The sequence below is a fragment of the Antedon bifida genome, chromosome 1, assembly GCF_963402885.1.
Source record: "Antedon bifida chromosome 1, ecAntBifi1.1, whole genome shotgun sequence".
In the NCBI taxonomy this organism is placed as follows: Eukaryota; Metazoa; Echinodermata; class Crinoidea; order Comatulida; family Antedonidae; genus Antedon; species Antedon bifida.
In genome coordinates this window covers 31,049,079-31,074,944 of record NC_136226.1, presented here as the reverse complement: position 1 = coordinate 31,074,944, position 25,866 = coordinate 31,049,079, and the positions used below count along the sequence as shown (strand labels likewise).

The window sequence follows — 25,866 nt, the reverse complement described above, 5'->3', positions numbered from 1 at the left end:
AATAAATTATAATCATCAAGGTAACCTTCAATTCTGAAGAGCTGTAAGATATTCAAATTTACTGCGAAGGTGAAATTACACGGCCTACGTTATTCAAGTTTTTACGCGTGATGACGTCATTAAAATGAAGATAGTGTCAACTCATGATAAAGATAATTAATTAAGCAAGCACATACTGAAAGTTGTGCGAAATTCGAGCACACATAACCAAGATGCGCTCTGTTGAATGTGATAATCTACACAAAAAGATAACAAATCCTAATTTTTAAATTCAAGTGGCCATTTGATGACGTCAAAACATTTTGTACGTAAAGTGTGTACATGAATTCATATCTACAACTCAATGGCTTCCAGAATAAGTTAAAAAAATCGGGGGTCATCTTGCATTCTGAAGAATTATTTTCATTTTAAAAAAGACCTATTTTTCACCATTTTCAGAACTTTTGTAAAATTAATATGCGCATTTTGTCATTTTTAACGTGCTCGTATAGCGTTATTTTAAGTCGGAACTGACTCAAATTTGGTGAATGTACTAAGGATGGTGAGTAGAATGAGATTTGTAAAAAAAATTCATATTTTTTACGCTTTTTAAGTATCGCGCGCGCAAAAACGCATTTTTGCGCAGTAATTTTTTGAAACACGCAAATGGCCTAATTCATGCTCTAAATTGATCAAAACTTAATTTTGAGCGTTTTAAATTTTTAACGCGCGATATCACGCGCATGAACCTACGTGCGCGTGCGTTTTTATTTGCTAATATTTTTACCCTTGACCTGAAGTTTACGTGTAGTGAATTTCATTAATATGTGATAATGAATTATGGAGATATGATTGATAATGTGATTTCGCAAAATGGCGTATAAATGTCGTCACGGATGAGTGATCATGCTGGAAAGCTTATTAGGATTAAGTTATATTATTTGAAAGATATTCTGAAATTTTTGTAATCATTGACATTAAACTTTTTGAGATAATTGTTACACAAAATAGTGTACAGAAACAATAAAAAGAAAAAAAATAAAGATTTCATACAATAACAATAGGTGATCATTTAGCATTCTAAATGATCACCTAATTATAATTCGCACTTCCTTGTGAAGTTATTTGTTAGAATTCCTAAAGTCTGAAATAAATGTTATGCATTACAGACATTGTTCTAGTACAACAAAACATTCATTAACCTTTGTGGACTATGCTGCGGTTTCACCACAGAGGGGGGTATAACAACTCTGGCATTCAGCCATGTAGAAAGTCTTCAATGACATCTGCTGTTCAGACATGGAGCAATTTCCAATCTTGTTTACTTAACTAAACAAAATTGAGGCCATATAATTTAGCCTGGAACCCAAGGATTCCCATGTGTGAGGTGGACTGTAGTGAAATTCTTCAACTGTATTTTTAATTTTTACATTGAGGACTAGGCAGGCTGCTACCCAGGCTCTAATTTAAACCTACTGGGGCGGTTATGAATGGAAATTTAACCCGTAATAGACATTTGAATTCCTAAAATCAAACATGTTCTCAATTGAATCGCTGTTTAAAGTACTACTGTCAAATTATATTATTTTGCTATGATTAGATATGTTTTGTTTTATTAGGTTACCTATATATTTTTGCTATACTTAGTTATTCATTTTAAAATTCAACAATCTTAATAGTACTGAAATATTCACACAACCTTAACTCATTAGAATTAACTTATTTAGATTTAAATATTTAGCATATTCTGAACAAATAAATATGTATATAGTTATAGTAATAAATACAAAACAATATAATCTTTATTGATTATTTGTTTTATTGATTAATATTGATTATCAATACACAGTTATATAACATAGTTTCAATTGAATCATTACAGAAATATATTTATAGTTTAAATATTTACAAAATAAATTTAGGAAATTTCAAAGAATAGTTGACAGGTAAAAGACAAAAGTAAAAACCTCAATGGAAATTTAATTTAAAATATCCTCCCACACAAATGTTTTTGACAAAAACAAATAACACACCTGAGATATCATTGATTGATTTTTATTACATTAAATATTTGTTTACGCAAACAAAGGCAAGTTATTGTAAGTTATTTTAGACCACACCCATCTCCTGGGGATACTCTGTTAAAATATGATATTAAATACATCATTTGTTGTTTTAAATTTCAAATAAAGGCATGGAATAGTTTATTAAATTAAGTTTAAACTTTTCTTTTTTTTTATTTTTCATTTTTAAATTTAAAAACAATCTAAGCTCTAGGTTTGTTTATAATACATTTCTAGCACGTTCTAAAAACTAAGAATAACTAATTGAAGTTGAGGTATAAACGTTTTATAGATATTTTTTTAATCAACTGATTGCTATCATGTCAACATGGTATTAAAGTATAAAGTACAACTCACTGATAGGCTAGACTTCTTAGCCTAGTTTTTAAGTACTTGAATTCTAGTCTTGTGATTGGTTGAAAGTTTTCTATAGGAAATCTAATTAGTTCTATAAAGGTTACTGAGTCATTAGAGAATAAAAACAACATCTTTCCAAATATATTTAATAATCCCCCTTATTTCTAATTTTGTTGGCATTTTTTTTCACATGTTTTTTTATGTCTGCATATGTGGATATGTAATTACTGCAGTGTAAGTGAACATGGCTGCATATGCCAGTTGGGGCCCTCTTAGTATCTTGGGACTATGTGGTTAGATGACAGACCTGTCTCCACACTAATTCTTTCCAGACCCTGTCAGGCTTAGGAGAAATCTCATAGGATGCAGATGACTTAGGGTAGGACGACGATAACCCGCATTGATTTTTCATTGGTTAAATTTTATAATTCAGAAACTTATAGAAAAGGGGGGAGTGTTGATAGGAATTAGTTTTACACTTTCTTTTGGTGAACATAGTAAGTTCCTTTCCTCAAAGATCTACAGCTATGTACTCCTTTGTGGTAAGGCTGTGTTTCTTAGCTTCTCTTAGCCATGTTGCCTTCTCCCAGATGGGTAAGTTAGACTTTAATTAGTAACTCAATTGAGACTAGTATACTAGATAGGCTATATTTTTTACTTGGTACAGTACTAAATGCCAGGTTAGCTGTTCTTATTACTAGTGTATTGCAAGGTTAGGCATACAGTGCGATAGTATTACCTTACGAATGCACAGTTCATAGAGGAATCAGCAGGAGTCCCAGCTGTTGGCTGTGGAAATCCATCACATACTGTTTAGCTTAGAACTAATGCATTTATCATTATTCGCTCCATCTTAGAACAATTTCCAGACTGAAATAGAAAAATGTAGTGAAATGGTAAAGAATTTGAGATATTAGATTTGGTAATGCTTTTCTTAGGTTTCATTATTGTCTTTAATTAGTGCATTTATGAATGGAAAAATATAGTTGGCGATTAGTGCATCATCAATATAATAATTTTACTAATGGTAGTGCCGTTAAAACATTTGCACAAATACACGCACACACAATTTTAAAATACCCACCACACATTCTCATGAATACTGTGTCTACCCAAGCACGCACCCTGCCTCAGATGTGAAAACTTTCAACCTTTGAACACCATTCTATAGAGGGTGCTATTACTGTTTTTAGTGTACCTTCTGAAGGTCACTAGACTGCAAACAACAGGAAGTGGAATTAGCTCCGCCTCTTTTATACTTGGTGGCAGTATTTACTGTACCACACATCAGTGTGGTTGCATAAAATGTTTCAAAACTGGTGCATGATTTTCAAACTTTAAAATGGTACTATTAGGTGAATGAATTTTACTAAGGATAATGCCACACAAGATGTGGTTCATGTCTCAATCTTGATACTTGTTTATGATAAAATTTGGTAAAAGTTATTGTCAACCACGCAACAGTGCAAGCTCTCATCGAAATTGTGCATGCAACGGTTCAACAGATTTTGAAATAGTAAAATAAAATAAAACTTTTTATAAATTGCATGAATGAATCAAATGTTTTTAAAAGTTATATAAAATGTGTATTTTTTATTTATTTATTTTTTTCATATATTAGTAAAATAAATGCTTCCATTTTCTCATGGCTAAAATATTTTATTTAAAAAAAAACAGATGCATGTAATCAGAAACATAGAAGGCTTTTCATGACAGATATTATAATTTGGAACATAATTGCAATTGAAATCTCAACAATTTTTTTGCCTGCTTGCTAGCATATATTATGTCTTTGTGATATAAATTGTATTTTTTTATGTGAAATATACATTGTTGTTCTTGTTGCCACTTTGTATCCCTTGACCACTGTCTGGTAATCATCATCACTCTTTCTTTTCATGGCTTTCCTGTTAGCCATTGTTTTTATTTCATCATTTCATTTCATATATTCTTCCTTTCATTCGAAATGTGAAATTACAGAAATGACCCAAATGAAATTTGAATACTCCAAAATGACTCCCCTGCCCATTATACATCATTTACTTGTGCATGAGATTTCAACATTGTCATAACTTACATTAAAATTAATGTTTCTTATTAATTGATAGTATTATTTTCCTTTACGTAACTCTTTTTGTTTGATAATCAAATTTACCAAAAAATACTACCGTATTCCATAAAACCTAAATAATGTAATGTTATGTCCAATGCACCCTTTCAGACATGTGACTAAATTAATGATTGCCAATTGGATGATGACATTACCTTTTAATCATTTCATTTTTTGTACTTGTGCATCTTAATTTGTTTATTGTCATGTTACTCCGTTTACTGAAAAGCACTTTTGTCATTGTCCATCTTTTTCACCTTTCTTACTTGTGCAACCCGTTGATCTTTTATCTGTTTCTTGCATGTCGTTGTTATGTCTAGATTTTAAGATCTCATCTGCATATTTCCTCCTCTCTCTCAAGTCAGGGTGTTTTATACAAACATGCCAGTCGAGTGTTTGACTGCATACTGCCATCGGTGACAGGTAAAATCAAATCAGTTTTCTGAAAGTGAGATTTTTTTTTTAAAAGAAAAGCTTTCATAAATTTCCCAAACTGCAGAAGTTTTGAGTGGTCAGAAAAATATGTATCTGTTTTGGTCACATGAGAAAAGTATTGTTTTATTTGTTCATACACTTTTAGATTTTACTTGCAGGAATATTTATCACTTGCACAGTTTGTAATAAAGTGTTTCTAAATTCTGCACCTCTCTATTGTTTTTGTTCATGTTGTGTCCCTTATGTGAGCATCACGCTTTTTGAACGAACACATACACTCGTAGACATTCGCGATTTATAAACCATTGCCCAATGGTACTAAATTCAATTATAATAAAATTGTAGTTCTCTGAAAAAGACTAAATAAAATACGTGGGTGCTTATCCAAGGGACTAGTTGGTATGCAAATCTCTCTTCTCTTTAGCTGACAAGGATAAACTGCCGTGTTTGTATGGTGGTAAAATTCATTTGCATGGGACTCAGTTTGATTTGGATGAATGCACAATATGTTTATGCGACAACGCCACCACTTTCTGTTCCACAAGAACTTGTCCCATCACTGACTGCAGAGATCCTATTATTGGGATAGATGCGTGCTGTGGTGCATGCGGTAAGTTTCAGCAAATTTTCCCATTATCTCTTTAACCCAAATTTACCCAAGTTAAAATGCTATTTGTAATACAACCTACAAGTTTAGTTTCCAAGCAAAAATTAAAATAATCTTCTAAGCCAATTTCCTACAATTCCACAGTTGTCACAGTTACCGATATCAAGCTAACAGTTCGGCCAACCACTTTGCTAAATGGCGCCCTCAATCTTCTACCCATTGATGTAACAATTGATTTCAATGCTGAAGAAAGCTCATCCATATCGGGCACGGAACTTTGGCAAGTCAGTGTTTGGGGGAGCCCTTTATCCACTGGAAATGGAGTGAAAGAGTCGTACACAAAACAAGTACTCGATGAATCTCTACAATCCCAGACCCTTGGCAAAGGCGATAGTTTAAGATTTCAACAAGTCCTCTTTGAATTTGATCTGAGGGAGAGTTCTTGCAATGACATTCCTTATGTGTGTGTTGAGTTTGGGAGAAGTAAAAGTGCAAGTGCCGAATTCAACTTGCTTGCACAAGAAGAAAAAGCATTAACAACATGTGTTAAGATTAATTTTTGCGCAGGTTAGTTACAACATACATTTGTTAATTTTATACATTTCATACATTTATTACAAAACTAAAATACTCCTATTAAAATTATCCTAATTAAATAAATACATCTAATTCCACTAACAAACTATGGTGGCCCAGTATTGTGTGTAATAAAATAATTCTTTATCATCTTATTCATCCAAATCAAACCCTCCTTTCAAATGCCACTGTATGTCCTCCCGCCCCGCCCCGCCACACCCCACCCATCTTCAAACAAATTCACATCCTTCATTTTTCCAGCTTTTATTTATTAACCGCTTTACCCTTTCCGCAATTATATAATATTTGCCAAAAATCAACTTGATACGATTAAAATAAAAAACCTAAAAGATTGTGATTTTTTTGTTCTTTTTTTGTGTGTTCTGAAATCGGTATTAATAATTTAAATGTTTAATATTTAATAACAATTTTAACTGAACGTTAATCCAACTAAATTACATTGTTTAAATTATTAATTTTAAAAGTTTAGTAGAAATATTAATTCAATATCATTGGGCTGGTTTCTGCAGTAGTGGACAAACATTGTATTCACTTTTCCGCGGTTTTTTCTTGAATATCATCTTTTTTTTTCATAGGTGAGTTTAAAATCGATTGATTAAAAAGCATGTCATATTTATAATTGCATGGACAATTAAATCAAAGTTTTAAAATAAAATTCCTTCAAAATTTGGTGATAATAATTACACTTATTTTTAAATAAATCCTGAATAATAATCTCTACTTAAATATATAGATTAAGAAATGATAGTGTAACTATGATTTGGGTCTTGTTGTTATTTCTCAAAACAGACCAGTATTAGATAGTTATAAATATGGTACAACTTTAACAAATTCTTAACTTTTAAGTAAATCAAAATTTGTACCATGTTGAAGATTATTATGTTGTTGGTGTTCCTTTCTGTCTTTTGCATGATGTTTCAAAAGTTATTCCTAAATTTGAAATTTTGCACGATGGCAACTGAAAATCATCACAAAAGATTGTGAAAATCAAACATTTTTGGAAATTATTTTTATGCATGGGTAAACAATATTTATATGCATGAAGTTAAGCATGAACTTACAAAATTTCTTATTTCGGTTTCTGCTGGTTTTTCCTCAGTACATCTTCATCTTAAAGTGATATGAAGAATGCAAAGTGGGCTATTTCCTTTGCATGTTGAAGATGCGGAGAGAGAAACATGTGAAAGGTAAATATGTGTTCTCAAACTATTTTCCTTTCTCTCGTTGTAGAATTAAGAATTTGCATGTAATATCCATCTATTAGCAACAAGTGCTTTGGTAATAGATGATGTCTGTCATTCTGACCTGTGTTGTCTGTTATCCCCTTTCATTTTTCAGCAAACATCAACAACGTTATAAAACAAAATGGGAAATAAACAAATGTAAAATAACAAGCACCTACTCTTAGTACAACGTATTAGTATTTCACTTGTTGTCAAGTTAAATAGTAACATTTACTTTAAAAATGTAAAAGTGATGTCTAAGATTTATTGCTTTTTATTTTAACATTTGTTGGTTTTTTTTAAATAATCTTTTCTCATGTGATTTAAAACTATTTGTTGCACAATTGTTGTGAGGTTATTGTTGGATTTGAGTGAAAGGGTTGAGAGATGAGTTTAAATTAATCACAATTGAGTAATGAAACTCTCTAATTATTGTAAACGATACAAAGATACCATCTGATCACTCAAAATCTTCTTCTGAAAATAAGAGATCGAGGACCTGGTAACATAGTTTTAGAAGAATGCAAAAGTTAACATATTTAAGCATTTAATAATGGAAATGTCAAGATTCTATGCACATTATGCACCAACTATTACGTTCATGAAGATTTCTTAAGATTTTAAATAATTTCAATAGGTTATTTTTCACCGTACAACTCGATAAAGAGTAAAGTATGTTTTATTGAAAGACTGCGCCTTTATTTTAACCTTTTGAAGAAAATAACATTGCCATATTAGCAAAGTCATGCCATTTGTTTTTTGTTTTTCTTTTGTTCTCTTTTACTTTAAAAACATTTGACTTTGCGCTGAAGTTTTCTATAAAGTGAGAAATACAAAAAAAAGACCAAATAAAATTGTTTTATTTGGTATTTTTCTAATTATATGAAAATCAATTTTGAATAAAAACAAACAAAAGGTTAAAGTTAAACACAGTATTTCAGTAAAACTTGGAATAAAATTTAATTTATTTTACAAATTTAACCCTGTGTGCTGAAAACAATCTTCATGATCATAATTCTATAAATACCTTTGAGTTTGTTGCTTTCGCAATAAATAATACAGTAGTTAGAAGTTTCTAAACTTGGAAAATTCAAGACAATTTATTAATTATGTGGTAATTGTCTCAATACGTACATTTCTTGAATTCATTTTGGCGAACTAAATAAAATTACAAAACTGATATGAATAAATTAATGACCTTTGAATTCAAAGATTTTATCAAAATGGTGGTTGTCCATCATGAAAATAATTGATTGAATTGTTTGGTTTATACATTCATATGTAATAATAGCGACCCTCTCTTTCAACTGGTGTATATTAAGATGAAGTTATAACCAAACAATTCAACAATTCAATTTCATTATAGACAGAATACTTTTGATAAAATTCTCCTCAAATTCTTTTTCAATATAAAATTATCTAGTATTACCAACTTCCTTTTTTTCTTCACATTTATACCATTGAAATCATTATTAAATTTTATTGTTATTTAGGAGAAATAGCACTGGGCACCGGAATATCATGGCAATTAGATGAAAATATACTACATTATGGACAAAATGATGATGTAGATTTTAGATTAAACATTGAATTCAGACCTCTAACGGACTACTTAGTAAATGGGAGTAATCTGTGGAGGGCAGCCATATATGGCAGCACCAATGATAAAGGTATTGGTGACAAATATCTGCTGAATGAACAGATTCTCAGCAGCGAACAGAGCAGCATGGACTTGTTGGCAAATGTTACAATGCTGGACTTTGGAACGCAAAAGCTGCAATATGACTACACAGAAGTGTCGTGCTCTAAAAGCAATTTCTTGTGTGTGGAGTTCTTCAAGGGAGATTCCCCTCAGCCTGATTTTGAGTTAGAAATCAACACTGAATCTAGAAGACTTGTAGCTTGTAAGAAACTCCAATGCAGAAATGGTAAGAAATATAATTGATAAAACAAACTATCAATATCAACATCATTATCAACATCATTATCAACATCATTATCAACATTATTATCAACATCATTATCAACATCATTACCAACATCATTATCAACATTATTATCAACATCATTATCAACATCATTACCAACATTATTATCAACATTATTATCAACATCTTTATCAACATCATTATTTACCAACATCATTATTTACCAACATTATTATTATCAACTAAATATTTACCAACATCATTAACTATGCATTAGAACATCATCATGTTGAATAATGTTTTAAATTTTCAGGTGTTTTATTTGCAAGAAGTTAAACATTAACATAATTTTGTTTGTTTATTTTTAGAAATTGTACTATCAAATTTAAGAGTTGATGATACAAGTGTGACAGATATTGATGTCGGATCTGTGTCCACCATAACTTTAAATGATGTCAAAGCTAACCACCAAGTATTGAACCGAGGAGTGTCTGGTACTCGCCTTTGGCAGCTAATGATGTGGGCCAGTTCAAATGAAAATGGAGATGGAAAACGTGCTGGAGCAATTATGCAAATTTTAAATGAAAACAAACAAAACATTCCTTTATTACCAATGGACAAAGAACTCAATTTTGGAGACATTCAGGTTGACTTTGACGCAACTGATTTGCAAGCTGACCAAATTAAATATTTATGCCTTGAACTTTCTGAAAGTGAAGACGCCATTCCTAATTTCCAAGTTACAGCTTCTCCGGATGCATCATCTCTTATCACCTGCCGACAGACAAGTAAGATCTTCAAAATATTTTAAACAATTTAACTAATTCATTTTGCACAATGCAATAAAACAAAGTTATCATAAATATAAATATCTTTCATACTATAATTGTTTTAAATAATTTGTTGTTCTTTTTTACCTAGAACGTGAAATAGTGCTTCTGAACATCGAATGGAAAGTGAGCACTAAAGCTTTAATGATTGGAGAAAAAGACAACATTACAGCAACGTACACAGCAGTTATGTCGCCTACAAGCTCGGCAATTTCTGGTGAAAACATGTGGAAAGTTGGTGTTTTTGGTTCAACAAACATGAAAGGAACTGGAGAACGTTTTAATTACATTGAACAAATGCTAACACAAAATGACAGCAGCAAGTCACTGAGTGCTGGAGGATCTCTCAAATTTGTTAGTGATCTCAAATTTGATCTGTCGGCAACTGGCTGTGGAAAGTGGACACATCTGTGTACTGTCATTTCCAAAAATCCAAAATCAAGTGTTGATTTTGAATTCCAGACAGGGATACTTGAAATGGATTGTGAAAAAGCTGGATGTTATCATGGTAAGATATTCCTGTGATTGAAATTGTAGTTTGAAAATGCATTGGTAATAAATAATTCTAAGCTGATAAACTTAAAAAAACTTTTAGAAAAATGTAACTTTGTTATTATGAAACTTGTTAGTTATATGAATATTTTTCAATTTTTCAGATATTAATGTGCATTTTAAAAGTGAACCAACCAGTGAAATGCTTCTTGATCCTAGCAGTAGCACCAATCCTCTTGCATTTGATACCAGTCTTCAAAATCAAGGTCTAATTGGCATCAATGGTAACAACTCATGGAAAGTGGTAGCCTTCGGTAGTGACAATTCTGAAGGCAATGGTGTTCGCTATAATGAACAGCAAGTTCTTAACACACTACAAAGTAATACCAGACTGGAGCCAATCTCATTTGATACTGGAGTTACTTTAACCAATATGGGAAACGTAACTTTTAACTTTGATATGAGTGAACTTAGTTGCGATGTCATACAGTACATGTGTCTTCAGCTACTGAAAGGAGATGATCCAGAATTTCTATTCAACCTCCATCACAAAAATGCTGTCTTTGAAGATGATCCTCTTCGTGGTACCATTTGCACCCCAATAGCCTGTAGAAGTAAGTAAAAATACTTTCAAATATTCTTCACTTCACAATCACTTTTAATAACTATTATTACAATAAATAATTGCATATTATATTTAATATTTTACATTATCTGTATTAAATTATATTAATCAGTTTGACTGTTTTTCTTTTGTAGCTATTACCCTGACAGGCTTGGATTGGGACTTGGATAAGAGTAAGGCTGTGATTGGTCAGCCAAGTGAACACACTTTAATAGCAGATGTTGCTACTGCCGATACCAGTGATCCAATCAGAGGTCAGCACAATTGGCAGATGTCCATTTTCGGTTCTGAAAACATTGAAGGAACCGGCGCTAGATTTGGAGAGGTGTCTCAAATTCTCAACCAAAACCAATCTAGTAAATCCTATGCTGGCACTGGCGAAACCATGAACTTTGCGGGTGTTGTGTTTGATTTTGAGTCGGGATCAATTGGTTGTGATGATTTTAAATTTATCTGTGTCGAAATTAAAAAGGGCAGGAACCCTGAACCTGATTTCATCTTGTTGGTTGAAAATGGTGGAGACAGTCTGATTACTTGTGAAAAGTCAGATTGTAAAAATGGTATGTTTGATTTTCTTTTTTTCATACATTTCTTAAAGTTATTCTCTTTAAATATTTTTTACAGTTATTCTCTTTAAATAGTATAGAATTGGATTATTTAGAATTAATTTATGAACAATTTAATGATTATTTTTTGTATTTGTATCTTTAAATCTTTTTCAACTATTGGTCTATTTAATTAAAATACTGTGTGTACCAATCAAATGATTAAAAAAAATAATTTTGTATATAGAAATTTATAATATTAAATAAAATTTACTTATTGTTGTTTTTGCTTCTTTATTTTTTGCAGAGGTAGTTATAAAAGATATTGAAGTTGAAGTTTTGGGTCAAATTTTAAGCAATGAGCAAGACAACAGCTTGCAGTTGCGCTTCCGTGGCTTACCAGCAGACATATCCGCTGCTGTAAGTGGAATGGGGTTATGGCAGATATCTCTGTTCGGAAGCACCGAACCTGATGGCTCTGGCTTGCAGTATGGCACACAAGAGACGGTTCTCATGCCATCTCAACAGGATGAGGTTCTGAATCCAGATGGGATCTTGGACTTCACTGACATCATCTTTAATTTTGATATGTCTGAACTCTCCTGTGCTGAGGTGAAATATATGTGTGCCAGGCTGGAGATGGGCGAAAATCCGAATATAGATTTCACCATACGAGGCATTGACAATGCTGGAAGCCTTACTCAGTGTGTAGAAATAGAGTGCCAAGGTGTGTAGAAACCGAACACAATTGTTCTTTATTTCTACAAGCATTGTATTACTATGTAAAGAATATTATATATAAAATCTCCATCATTATGATATTGTTATATGGAGGTAAAAAGCATATAAACACATATACCAATTACTATATGGTAAAGTGTTTATGTGTTTTACAAAACACCTGGCCAAGTTAGGGTTATATGAACACCTTTCTTCAGGTGAACTAAACTCATCTGTACCCCTCTTTACCCCCCTAATTCCAGTCTTGCCATATTACTTTGCCTAGTGCATGCTTTTATCATTTCTAATTTGTACACTTACACCTAATATAATGTAAAGTGTATGCTTCAGTCTTCACATTTTTATTGCACCATTTAGTATAAAAAAGCACAATTTTTATTGTCTTGCCTTACCTTCCAAAATAATTCTTTCATTGGGTTAATTAAAATAAAAAATGGGTTTTTAAAAACTTTCACCTTATGATAAGATGATTTTGGGTTTTTGGTTCTTTCCTATAATTTTTTGAAATGAAATCTTTCAAATTCTATGTCTAAAGTTGCTGAATTCTCAACTTTTCTTAATGCCATATTTGGATTTTTTTTGTATGTTATGAGACAATTTATTTGGTGCTTTCTACTAGTGCAATAATTTACGTTTCTTTTGCTGTGATGTTCTTACACAGGGGATCGAAAAACAGCTGTAATAGTAACTAGTATTGATTGGTCCATTGGTACCGGAGCGTTGGTTATTGGTGAGGATGATAACACAACATTGAAATACACAGCGACCATGTCGGACAGTTCAGTAGAGGTGGATGGCGAAAATCTATGGACCCTTAGTGTATTTGGAGCCAAAAACATGCAAGGAACTGGCACCAAATATAGTTATAAGCCACAGGCATTAAATAATGATCAGCAGGGCAAGCCACTGAAAAGAGAAAATGATAAAACAGAACTCTCATTCACTGTGCCAGACTTCCGCTTTGATCTATCTGGTGTGGGTTGTGGGGAGTACAAATATTTATGTGCCAAAATAGACAAGAATGATGATGCAGATCCAGATTACAAATTTGAAGACTCTGCCTTGAAGCTTAACTGCAAGAAAAGTGGTTGTTATAACAGTAAGTTGCCAGCTACTCACACCTGTATTTGTATTTAAATAATAATGTTTATTAAATTAACATATAACATTTGAAACTGGAATCAAATTTTTGTTTGAAACATTAATAACAGTGGATATTGCTATTATTAAGTATTAAAACGTTGACTGTATTTATAAATAGAATTCATTGGTCTTTTTTAGCTGTCAATCTTGCTATGGAAGCCGAAGCTCCTGGTGAATTAAAAGCAGCACCAAGATTACCAGAAAACGAAATGGCATTTGATGTGGATATTATATCAAGAGGTCCAATCGGTGTTACTGGTGTAAATTCATGGAATCTTGCGGTGTATGCCACTGATCAAAACGACGGCCTAGGCACACGATACAGTGAAACACGACAATCTTTAAATAGTCCACAGAGTGCTACAAGACTTGTACCATTTACAACCTCAAGAATTGGTATAGTTCCCTACACACTTGATATGACAGATTTAACTTGCGATCAAGCACAATATGTCTGTTTACATCTTACCAAAGGACGTGAATCGCAACATGAATTTACGATTCATCCGACCAATGAAAACATTGATCCAGATGAAACTGTTGTCCACAAATGCTTTCCAGTTGATTGTCAAGGTACATTTTTATGTTTTATTTAATCATTTTTTTCTTGTTTTGTTTTTCCCATGAACATTTTTCCATCTTCTGTATTATTCATAAGCAAAAGTTAACCCTTGACCTTAGCAAGCTTGTAAACTTTTAAAGACCACACTTTTGGCAAACCTTTTTAATTTAAAGTAAAAAGAATTTAAGAATTATTTTGTAGATTGGGAAAAAATTGTGACTTTTAATGTTCTTAGTTATGGCAGATTGACTTAGAATGCAGCATTGTTGGAATTTCTATAACATATTTTTCATATTCCATTTTCAGCTGTGATTGTAGATAGTTTAGACTTTGACCTGGAAGCAGTTGATACTATGGTATTGGGACGTGCTACTGGTGTCAGTCTTGACATGACATCAACAACAACAACAGATAGTACCTTAACAGAAGGAGAAGGCTTGTGGAAAGTAACCGTCTTTGGTAGTCAGAACAAACAAGGCACAGGTCTTCGTTTTGGCGAAGTTGATCAGGTACTTTCTGAGGACCAAGCAAAGCAAAGATACGATGGAGCAGGTGCTGATCTTTCTTTCAGAAAAGCTAAATTTGATTTCAAAATGGCCGAAGTTGGATGTGACAGGTTTCCATTTGCATGTGTTCAGATCCAGCGTGGTGACAATCCCGAGCCAGAGTATCCATTCCAGTCTTTACAAAAAGGCAACCCAGATCTCTACAGAACTTGTAAAAAAATGAAGTGCAATTCAGGTATGTTTATTTTTGTATTTACTCTAACAAAATCTCAATTATTATTTGTATATACTTTTTCCATTGGCCATTCACTTCACCGTCGCCTAGCAAGTAGTTAATATAGTATTTATTTTTATTTTTGTGTGTGATCTTCCTTTTTATTATACATTTATTTTGTTATTCATTATTTACTGTCAATTTCTTTTAAAATTACATAATACAGTATTACAGAATTGTTAAAAATTATATTGAAATTATGCTTGAATTAATGCTAATAATCATAATAGTAGTTATAGTTATAATTAACCTTTTTTTACACCAAAAATGTTTACAAATCATATCTTTTTCGTTCTTCCAGAAATAAAAATTGATCGTTTAGAGATGACAGTGACTGGTGGTAGCATTGAAGACTACTTACCAAGTAATGATGTCAGAATGACCACTGAAGCTTTTCCAGACAGCGAAGTTGGTGTAGAAGGAGAGAACCTGTGGCGCATGTCTAGATTTTTAAGTCCTACCGAATTTCCTACACCAGACAGTCCTAGATATAAACTTAAAAACGATGAACTTTCCAAACCACAGGCTAACACACCACTTGTAGCCGGTGAAACTATTGACTTTGGTACAATCAACACTGATGTAAACATGGAGAGGCTGACATGTAAAGAGACTGGTTATATCTGCGTTGAGCTTTATAAAAACGAAAAGTCCAGCGTTGATTATTCTTTTACAGCCGATTCTCAGTTAATTGATTGTGATGTAATGCCATGCAAAGGTTTGTATTGAATTAACCTTCTTATAGTCCATTACAAGCTTCCCTCAATGCTTTATGGGTAGACACATCATAAAAAAACATGTATACATCATACATAACACAGTTAGAATTAGCGGTTAGATTTAGTAGTAGCTTGCAGATATAAGTTTTTTATTTCAGAAAGCCTGTTAACATCTATTTTGATTTAGTCTGACTGTAATTTAATTTTCTTGTTTCAGAGGTTTACATGATGGGTCTTGAATGGGACTACGAACCAGAGAGTTATGTCTTCGGACAAAAAACTCCTGGTGTTTTAAGTGCCAATGTAACATTTGACCGTGAAAGCCAGATCTTAAATGGCGGACAGAAACTCTGGCGATTGGGAATGTACAGTAGTCGCAATGAAGATGGTTCTGGTAAAAAAGAGCGTTACAACTATCAGACCCTCAACGAAGGTGGACAAGGTCTAGCTATGACCACCAACGAAAGGCGTTTTCCTGACTTGAAATACCCTAATGTTGACACAGAATTTGAAATAGGATCGGTTGGCTGTGATGGCACAGAATATATATGTGCTGAGTTCACCAAAGGAGATGGATCTGTCCCGGATTACAGTTTGGTTGTACTAGGTCAAGATGAACCAATCCTAAGGTCTTGTAAAGAAGTGCCCTGTAATGCAGGTATGTCATCTAAAACTAGAAACAATGCAAATAAAACAACGTAGGAATTTAAAATGTAAAACAACCCAACCAAACTGGTGAAAATTAATAAATATTAGTAACTTAACTTATTAAGAACTTTTTAGTCGGAGATATTATGAATTGTAATTAAATGGGTTTTTTTTTTTTTTTTGATAGCTGTAAAAATTAGAGAAACTGAGCTTGCTGTTGATGGAAAGATAAAGTCGGACAAAAAAAACCAGAAGGTAACTCTTGATGTCACTGGACTAACAGACTCCACTAGTGCTGGTGTGGTTGGCAATGGTCTGTGGAACCTCAAAACATACTTGTCTCCGGATGAATCTGGCACTGTACAGAATTCAGTAATTCCCAACTCCTTGAACTCAGGGCAAAAAGACCAAAATCTTTTGATGCCAGCCGATCTTGCCTACGGGAAAATTCCAGTTTCATTTGATACAACTGGCAAGGCGTGCGCAGACCTGCAATATGCTTGTGTTGAGATTTCAAGAGATGAGAATTCCGATCCAGTATACGTTCTTGAAGGTGTTCCAGATGAACAGTCTTTAAGACAATGTACCAAACTGCAGTGTGAAGGTGTTATTGCAAAAGACCTCATCTATCCACCAGTTGCAGGTAGTGATTACATCATTGGACGAGAAACTCCTGTATCTACTAACAACTTCAGAGTAGAATCTGACTATGAAAGTGCTGGTGCAACTGGCTCTGATTTATGGAAGGTTGGAATCTTTGGCAGTGACAACATGGATGGATCTGGTGATCGATCTGGTTACAAAGAGCAACTTCTTACACCAGAACAACAAGGCATTACAATGAATGGTAGAGGCCAATTTCTTCCTTTGGGTGTTGTTGGAGGAGATTTTGATATGGGATCTGTTTGTTCAAAGGGGCAGTATGTGTGCATGGAATATGCCAAGGCTGATGCCCCTCAACCAGACTTTGCATTTGCTGCCATTGGTGAGAAAGCCACCGCAGAAAACACCCTGGTCAAGTGCGAGAAACCAGCATGCTCAGACTGTAAGTTTCATATTTGTTACTAATTTTATTTACATTTAAATTTTTTAATAATTTAAAAATAATATCTATTATGGTTTATAGATGAATTATGCATTATCAAGAATATTATTTTAATAAATTTATTAATAACAAAATGTTAGACAATCAATTATAAAGTTTTTACCACCATGATGACATTTAAAAAATTAGAAAATTTCTAAAAAGTTTGCCAGAGGCATAAGCTCTTAAAAACATGTAATAATGAATATATTGTATTGTTTTTTTTTATAGCTGTGGCTTTGCGTAGACTTGATGCCGTTCTTTCACCAAATCAAGACGATGTTTACGTGACAGAAGGCTCAAAAACAAACCCCATCAAAGTAAACCTTGAGGCTACCCCAGCCTATGACACTCTTGGTGTTGAAGGCAAAAATCTGTGGAAAATGCAACAATGGGTATCACCAAATAGTGATGGTACAGGACGGCAATATGGTTTCAAGGAACAAGTATTGGATCCACCAAAGTCAGGAACAACTCTTGACCCAGCTGATTCAAGAATGAGCTTTGGAGATGTAGAAGTGAATCCAAACCTACTGAAGGCCAACTGTAACAAAGCCAAATACCTCTGCTTCAGACTAGACAAAGGTACCAAACCAAAACCAAAACCAGACTTCAAGTTTAAAGGTGATGAAGATGAGTTGACAGATTGCGTAAATATTGAGGACCGTTGTCGTGGTGTTGTTGTAGATGACATGGACTGGGAAGTCGATTATGAACCAAGCTCTGTTGTTCCCGGCCGACCAAGCCCAATCACGCTGAAAACCGATATCAGTACCGTGCCAGACACTCGCAGCATATCTGGAAATGGAATGTGGAATCTTGGAGTTTTCGGAAGCCGTAACGCTCAAGGAACAGGAGATCGATTCGGAGAAGTGCGACAGACATTGAGTGAAGATGAACAGGCATTCCCTCTTACTGCTGGTGACCCATTGAAATTCCCACGAACAGAGACAGATTTTGATATCGGAGGTATTGGTTGCAGTAATTCTCCATACAGATATATGTGTTTGGAATTCACAAAGGGACAATATCCACAACCAAAAGACTTCAAATTTACTGCTCTACCTGACGAGGACAGGCTGATTTCTTGCAAAGAAGCCGATTGTAATGGTAAGTACTGCACAGCTTTAAGAAAACTGTTAACATTATTCTGTACAAGTAAAACATGGCTAATATATTATTCATTGAACATTTTAATCAGCAGTTTTAAAACAAATGTTTAAATCAAATTTAGATGATTTCAACGGAACAAAGGTTTCTGGTCATGTAAATCCTAAAAATGTGGAAGGCAACTATTCCTTCATTACAAGAAACTGAACCACATAACAAATAATAATAATAATAACCTGGATTTATAAACTCCTAATGTTGTGAAACTTCTAAGCGCTGTACATATTAATCTCCTTTCATATCATCTCCTTTCCCAAAAATAAACTGCTTTTTAATAAAAAAATAAATGTTGCTTGTTTTTACAGAGGTTGTCCTTACCGGAACAGCCACAGAACCAGTCAGTGGAAGTCTTGTTGAAGGCAGACAAAACAACCCTATCAGTGTCCAAACAACAGTTGAGTCAAGCCCAGAAGGTGCTAGTTCCGACAGTCGACGATCATGGACAATGACAACATTCGGTAGTCAGAGCCCATCAGGTGAAGGTCCAATGGTTAGCCCAGAATCTGTGTACATGCCACAGTCTTCAGCTGATAGACCATTGACCGCTGGAGAGCCAATGACATTAGGCCCAGTAGACAGCAACTTGGACATGCGAGGAAAAACCTGTGATGATGTTCCATACATCTGTTCAAGAGTTGATCAAGGCCCACGACCACAACCAGCCTTTGCCATGACTACTCAGCCCGATGACAGAGTCCTTACAAGTTGTTACCCCAACAAAGATTGTGAAGGTACATTACATTTTTCTATCTATAATATTAATTAGTTTTGTAATATTTATTTTAGTTTACATAGTTACATAATCTTGTTACAAATGCTTGCGTTCTTGCAATAAACTTTCTATTCTTTTACGGTAAACAAATATAATTGTGCTGTTCAAATGCTCTGTTTGTTGTCAAATTGTTGTTTTGTTGCTATCTTAATGGCATTTTGAAACTAATTTTGGTAATTATTATTACTAGGCGTTGTTGTTGAGGACTTTGATTGGACAATGGATGGTGAGATTAACCGAAACAGACCATCAGAAGTGAGAATTGACGCAAACGCTGTTGCACCAGTCACTTCAGCTGCAGTATCTGGTGATGATCTCTGGCAAGTGAAACTGTTTGGCAGCAAAAATGAAGACGGAACTGGTGATGAATTAAACCCAGTTTCTCAGATTTTGAACACCTACAATTCAGGACAAGATCTCACTCCAGGGCGAGGTGTTGATTTTCCAAACATTCCAGTTGAGTATAACTTTGGAGAATTGGGATGCGGTGAGTACAAGTATGCTTGCCTGGAGTTGTCAAAGGCACCAACCCCAAGCACTGATTTCAACTTTAAAGTGAAGAGACCAGGAAAGCCAGACGAGAAAACCATCAAGAAGTGCAAGTTGCAGGAGTGCCCAGATGGTGAGTTTAGTTTTTGAATTTAAGAATTAAATTGGCTGGTGTTAAATTTTGTGTTTTCTGTTTTCTTCTAAATTTTCAGTAATGTAATGCTGGTTTTTATTTTACGTCAATGTCATGTATAAAATTGTCAGAAATTAATAAAAGTGTTTTTTTACCACACGCATAGTAAAAACTTAAATTGACTAGTAGCATAGTAAAAACTTTCTCAACAATTATGAATAACTATGTAATATCAAATGTTTAGCCTTTCAAAGTGATTAAAATTGAAACTCCTATTGATGTATACATTGTTTGGTGTTTTTCAGGTATTGTAATGGAAGAGTTGCAGACACGCCCAGTTTTTCCATCAGGTTTAAATGTTGTCGAGAACAAACCAAGAAACAGTCTATACCTGAATGTCGCAGCTTTACCTGCTGACGAATCCAATAGTTTGGAAGGAGATGACCTCTGGCAGTTGGATGTCTTTGGTAGTGAAACCAAAGATTGCCAGGAACCCAAACTCAATCCCAAAACCAACGTCTTCACATCATATGAATCACGTAAAGGAATCGCTCCGAAAGGAACGAGCAATCGCAAGATTGACTTTGGTGATGTATTTGTTGATTACAGTATGGAAGGCATTAGCTGCAAAAAGATGAAATACATTTGCACAGAGTTGAAGAAAGGACCAAATGCCGATCCAGATTATGCTTTGACTGCCAAAAACCGATTAGTCGCTGCTAACCAGGTTAATTGTGCTGGTGAGCAAATGTTCTGTTTATATTTATTTATGTATAATTTCTCCAGTTTACACATCAATGTTGGTATTTGACATTCCATTCATCGATTATTATTTGTTTGGGGGCGAAATAAACATTATTGAAAATGTTACACTCATGCTTATGCATTCTTGTCCAAGGAATCTTCAGGCGATTGATGTTTCTGCATATTTTAATATATGTTTTTGAGGTGTCGCTAGTCCTACCCAGCCAATTTTAGATTAACATTGATTACATTGAAGTGTCTATTAGCATCTCCAATCTGAAAACAACGATTGGTAGCTGAAAAAATAACCAACTATTGGTACTAAATATTACTATTTATCATTGTGAAATACAACATTTTAACAGCATGCTAACAGAATTGTTTTATTGTATCTTGCAGGCGTCAAAGTATATGATACTGATATTACATTGGAAAGCTCACCCATAATTGGTCTTAACAAGACCAAGGTGGACTTTGACTTTGATTTAGGATTGGACAGCACCGGAGCGGACGCTTTGTTGGATAATCAATGGAAAGTAACTACATTTGTTGCAGGATACAGAGATGGGTCTGGCGTCAGAGAGATCAAAGACTCACAAGTGCTCTCTCCTGACCAGAGTGGACGTTTACTGTCAGCAGGAAGAAGAACAGTTTTCAGAGGCCTTGAGGCTTCTATTGAGCAAGCCGATTTAAATTGCAATGGCGATAATTATCTTTGTGCTGAATTGTCGCCAGCTAATGAGGAGATGACACTAGAGGGCGGACCTCTCATTAGTTGCGCAAAAGTAGAATGCGCACCTCCTGCTAGTCGTAAGTTTAAGTCAAGTAGAAGAAAACAATGTATTAAGATCTTTAGTTAAATTTATTATGTGACCAAAATGTTTATGTATATTCTGACTATGGTTTAGCAGTAAATTGCAATCTTTTTGATTGCAGTTTGCTGTGAGACTCTTCTTTTTTGCAGTGTAAGTTATTTTCAATAGGTTAAAACATTCTGACTTTTTTGAGAGATGTTTTTTTTTTTTTTCCTCTATGTTTTAAGATGTATTAACAGGTATTGTCATCACACACTTCAAATGGTACTTCATCTGACTATACTGAGTAGTCCGATGAGGTATCATTTTGCTCTCAAGGGATACAGTGGCATTTTCAATAGAAAATGTTGATTTTAACCATTATTTTATTTTTCCTCTCTCTCTCTCTTTCTCCATTGCTGCTGATTCCTGTTTATTCAACTATTTATAGAGGTAAGTTTGAAGGGTAACATGCTAATTAAAACCTGGGAAGAGCAATGAATACTTGCCTTTCCCAGGTTATTAGTCATAGTCATATTGAATATAAGTAAAAAAAGTAAAATAAATGATTAATTTTTAAGTATCTAAAATACATAATGTACTGTTAATATACAATTGCTTACAAATGTATACATCACATATTATTCATTATAATGAATGTTTTTAAACTGTAATTGTAATTATTATCAACATAATTATATTTTTAAACTGTGATTATCATTCTCATATTATCAACATCATTGTCATCATTGTCATAATTACACATGTTGTATGCTATGTATTTCAATGCTTTTATATATTATCAGGTATTGCCCGATGGACCACCTGGCATAAAGGGCCAGAAGGGAGAGCCTGCTGATCTCAACAATATGTTCCCAGGGGGAGTAAGTTGATTTATTCTTTGTACTAATTTCTTATATTATATTAATATTCCAGGGTAGTACGCGTCGAGGTGACGCTGGAGAAACCGGCCCAACTGGCCCTAAGGGCAGTAAGGGAGAGCCCGGCGAAGTTCCAGAACTTGGAAGTGCAGTGAGTGCAACTTTTGCGATTAAGAGCCCCTTCGTTTTTATCCGTTTTTAAATCGGCAGCTGTTGATGTTTTTTTTAAAAAAATATTCCACTCAAATTTTAAATATTTACCGTATTCCACTCAAATTGTAAATATTTTCTTTAGATTTATACAGTACTCTGTACCATATTACACTCAAATTGTAAATATTTCATTATTCAAGTTATACCGACTATTAAATCCAATACCATATAACCACAAATAAATTGTTTTTTGCAAAATAATTCCACATTATTGTTAAATATTAAATTTTGAAAATTGAATGAAATTATTATAAACATCAACACTGTTGTTTTTTTTTAAATAAGTAATTTAAGTAGGACATTAAATGTAAACAAATTAAATGCTGATTTATACATTTTTCGTAGCCAAGCATTATTTAAAACCTGCTGCTTTATAAATCACAAAAAGCTCTAATGCAATACTATTTTAAATTTTATGAAGTGAAGAAGCATTTGATTTGGTATATTAGCAAAAATCATTCCTAGTTTAGGATTTAGTTTATTAATTTAATTCAGAAACCATTTATTTTTAATATTTCTAGGAGACATCAAACTTAAAATTATTAATTATTAATTTCTGTAGGGCAAGATATGTAATCTGCAAATAATTTTTTCTATTGAAAAGTTTAGAATTAAAACAACAAATCATTTTTTATTATATAAATTTTCAAACAAATATAGACTCTACACCACCCAGTGACATACTGGAAATTTATGGTGAAGTTGAGAAAATCTTTGAGAATGGGAAAAAGTCAATAAGATTCAAATCCTGCTTTTAAAATTACTTTTTAAGATTTTGTTTAAATAATAATTATTTGCAGAAATTAGTTTTTTTTAAAATTATTAAAAATATTCGAGATAAAATATGTAGTTTACAATATTAATCAAATTTTAGTATGAAATAGACATTAGTTTATCAATTTAGGAAATAACCAGTTTATTTGAATATTAGCTTTGAAGTAACGATTATCAATTTTAGAATTTAAATACAGTATGTAAATAGAGGATTTATATATACTGTAGGAAATAATTGTAAAGGATATGCTATTGAAGGTGGGGTGGGAGCTGGGGGGCTATACCCATTACACATCAAACTCTGGAGTGTCGCCGAAGTTTGGTCATTTATGTGAAAGGGGTGCTAGACACTTTAAAATGGTGGACGAAATTTAAAATGCTGTACTACTTTTATAAATAACCCTTCAAAACCATTTAAAAATTGTAGTATAATCTATTGTACAATAGCATTGCCTAAATAGTTATTCTAGTGGTAAGGTTATCTAGTGTAGTGTATTCATAGGACCATAGGTAGGCTTCTAGTTGTTTAAATAGTAAATTAATGATAAGTTTGATTGTAAAGTGTCTACTCCTGACAGTATTCCAATTTTTAATATCCAATAATATCCAATAATTGCCTATATTCAAACCAAAAAATAATTTAAAATGTACAAAAATGCAATTTTGGAAAATACTTAAGAGGAGACACTGTTTATTATTTATTGATAAAGATGAAGGGGTCAGTCAACGAGTTACATTCATCTGCACATTCCGCATCCACTCAAGAACTCCTTAGCTTGACACTCAAGGCGTTAATTTTAAATATTAATTATAATTTCTAACTAATCAACGATATAAAATTAGATTAAAATAGTGCATTTACCTTGAGTGTCAAAAAGTAGGAAATTCCATCACAGATCAAAATTTTAGAATCCAAAAAAAAATTATTTTGAATATAAAATTATCATTTTAATCATTAATAAAATATGTTTTGGAAAATTTCAAATAATTTTAAAATAAACCACAATGCAATTCTGATAATAAAATTCAAACTTCAACTGGAATTTTAACTAATAACTAATAAAATATGTTTTGGAAAATGTCATACACTTTTAAATAAATCACAATGCAATTCTAATAATAAAATTTTCCAATTTATCAATAATTGTCAAACATTTATCTGATGGGGTTTTATCATTTTGATCTGTGTTGGGACAAACATATTATGTTTTTGCATCTTTTCTAACAGTTTCAACCAGTCCAAGGTCCACCTGGACCACCAGGACCAGCGGTGAGTTTAATACATTGTTATTTAATTTGTATTTTCTTATTTTTATCCCTACTTAATTTAGCTACCAATGGGTCCTGCTGGACCACCAGGAGCTCCAGGTTCTCCAGTAAGTTGGTGATAATTGGTATTATTGTCACATGGATGGAATTTTGATTAACAAAAAACAATCAAATTGTCCCAAAACATCCATTAGAATGATCAAATAATTGTTACTTAATCTGTGAGAAAAAGTCCAAGATAAAAAAAATAGTGCATAATGTCAGGTTTAAATTAATTAAAAATTTAATTTCAAGTTTATAATTATAATTATCTTAGATTTCTAAATTGTATTCAAATATTTCGTTAATTTCCATCCATGTGTCATGTATATTATAACTATTTACAATTGTACTATGATTACAACAATCATGTTTTAAAGTACAATTGTACATAGTGGTATTAAAGTCAACACCCTCTTGCGATAGTAATCCTGTTTATGATTAACTAGAATAAGATATTCCACATAGTCATGGCATTTCTTTGCTAATCTAATATATTAGGCATTTCTTTGCTAAAGTTCAGGCCGAATTCAACTAAAAGTTCATAATACGTTAAAGGTATTAAAGTAGGATAAATTCCCATTAAGCAAAGTAATTCAGCAAAATTGTAAATACCTTGTGTAAATATTATAACTATATTAGTACTTTAATTATAATATTAAACTTTACACATTTAATAAGAAACAAAACTTTGATTTTTGCAACGATTGTAATGGTAACTGCTAGGGTTTATGTTTGTGGTGTTCTTTGTGCTAACTTGACAGCTTCTTTGACTCTAGGGAGGACGTGGATCTACAGGACCAAGAGGTTCCTCTGGTAACCCAGGATCAAGAGTAAGTACAAATACGCCTTTTGGCTTTTTAATTACAATGTTTTAATCTTCATATTTCATTTTTATTACAGATTATAGATCCAGTGTTACAATGATGCTGTTTTGAGTTTAACTTGTAGTGGTCAAAACGTGATTTTATTGCAATTAAACAAGCGCTTACTCAAAATGACATTGTGTTGTTTTTTTTTAAATAGGGAGACAATGGTATTGATGGTTTGAACGGTCTCCCAGGACCCCCAGGTAACCCAGGACGTCCAGGACCCCCAGGACCACCAGGAGAGGTAGAAC

General features: G+C 33.0%; 2 protein-coding genes across 2 annotated transcripts in view; both read left to right on the top strand.

Annotated features, from left to right (window-relative positions):
- The first annotated feature begins 5,050 nt into the window (after window positions 1-5,050).
- On the top strand, window positions 5,051-8,937 carry LOC144835999 (uncharacterized). The gene is made up of 5 exons (XM_078691170.1): window positions 5,051-5,059; window positions 5,341-5,554; window positions 5,696-6,118; window positions 7,248-7,335; window positions 8,865-8,937. Exons 1-4 carry the CDS (start codon window positions 5,051-5,053, stop codon window positions 7,271-7,273), a joined length of 672 nt encoding a protein of 223 aa, XP_078547296.1. The 3' UTR covers window positions 7,274-7,335; window positions 8,865-8,937.
- LOC144835991 (uncharacterized) overlaps window positions 7,311-25,866 on the top strand; it is a 32,998-nt gene continuing 14,442 nt past the window's right edge. The window contains exons 1-22 of the mRNA XM_078691158.1: window positions 7,311-7,335; window positions 8,865-9,299; window positions 9,668-10,087; window positions 10,221-10,637; window positions 10,786-11,235; window positions 11,381-11,806; window positions 12,099-12,518; window positions 13,194-13,631; window positions 13,814-14,248; window positions 14,544-14,978; window positions 15,319-15,735; window positions 15,954-16,394; window positions 16,572-17,429; window positions 17,700-18,578; window positions 18,944-19,369; window positions 19,601-20,032; window positions 20,338-20,772; window positions 21,176-21,586; window positions 22,375-22,454; window positions 24,770-24,814; window positions 25,526-25,579; window positions 25,773-25,859. Of these exons, the coding sequence (XP_078547284.1) occupies window positions 7,311-7,335; window positions 8,865-9,299; window positions 9,668-10,087; window positions 10,221-10,637; window positions 10,786-11,235; window positions 11,381-11,806; window positions 12,099-12,518; window positions 13,194-13,631; window positions 13,814-14,248; window positions 14,544-14,978; window positions 15,319-15,735; window positions 15,954-16,394; window positions 16,572-17,429; window positions 17,700-18,578; window positions 18,944-19,369; window positions 19,601-20,032; window positions 20,338-20,772; window positions 21,176-21,586; window positions 22,375-22,454; window positions 24,770-24,814; window positions 25,526-25,579; window positions 25,773-25,859 (8,466 nt within the window). The remainder of the gene's footprint in view (window positions 7,336-8,864; window positions 9,300-9,667; window positions 10,088-10,220; window positions 10,638-10,785; window positions 11,236-11,380; window positions 11,807-12,098; window positions 12,519-13,193; window positions 13,632-13,813; window positions 14,249-14,543; window positions 14,979-15,318; window positions 15,736-15,953; window positions 16,395-16,571; window positions 17,430-17,699; window positions 18,579-18,943; window positions 19,370-19,600; window positions 20,033-20,337; window positions 20,773-21,175; window positions 21,587-22,374; window positions 22,455-24,769; window positions 24,815-25,525; window positions 25,580-25,772; window positions 25,860-25,866) is intronic.

Bases quoted from the DNA above. Each gene is read 5' to 3' on its own strand.
- LOC144835999 (XM_078691170.1), top strand. The intron at 5,555-5,695 runs GTAAGTTTCAGC...ACAATTCCACAG, and splicing joins TGCGTGCTGTGGTGCATGCG to TTGTCACAGTTACCGATATC. The intron at 6,119-7,247 runs GTTAGTTACAAC...GTTTTTCCTCAG, and splicing joins TAAGATTAATTTTTGCGCAG to TACATCTTCATCTTAAAGTG.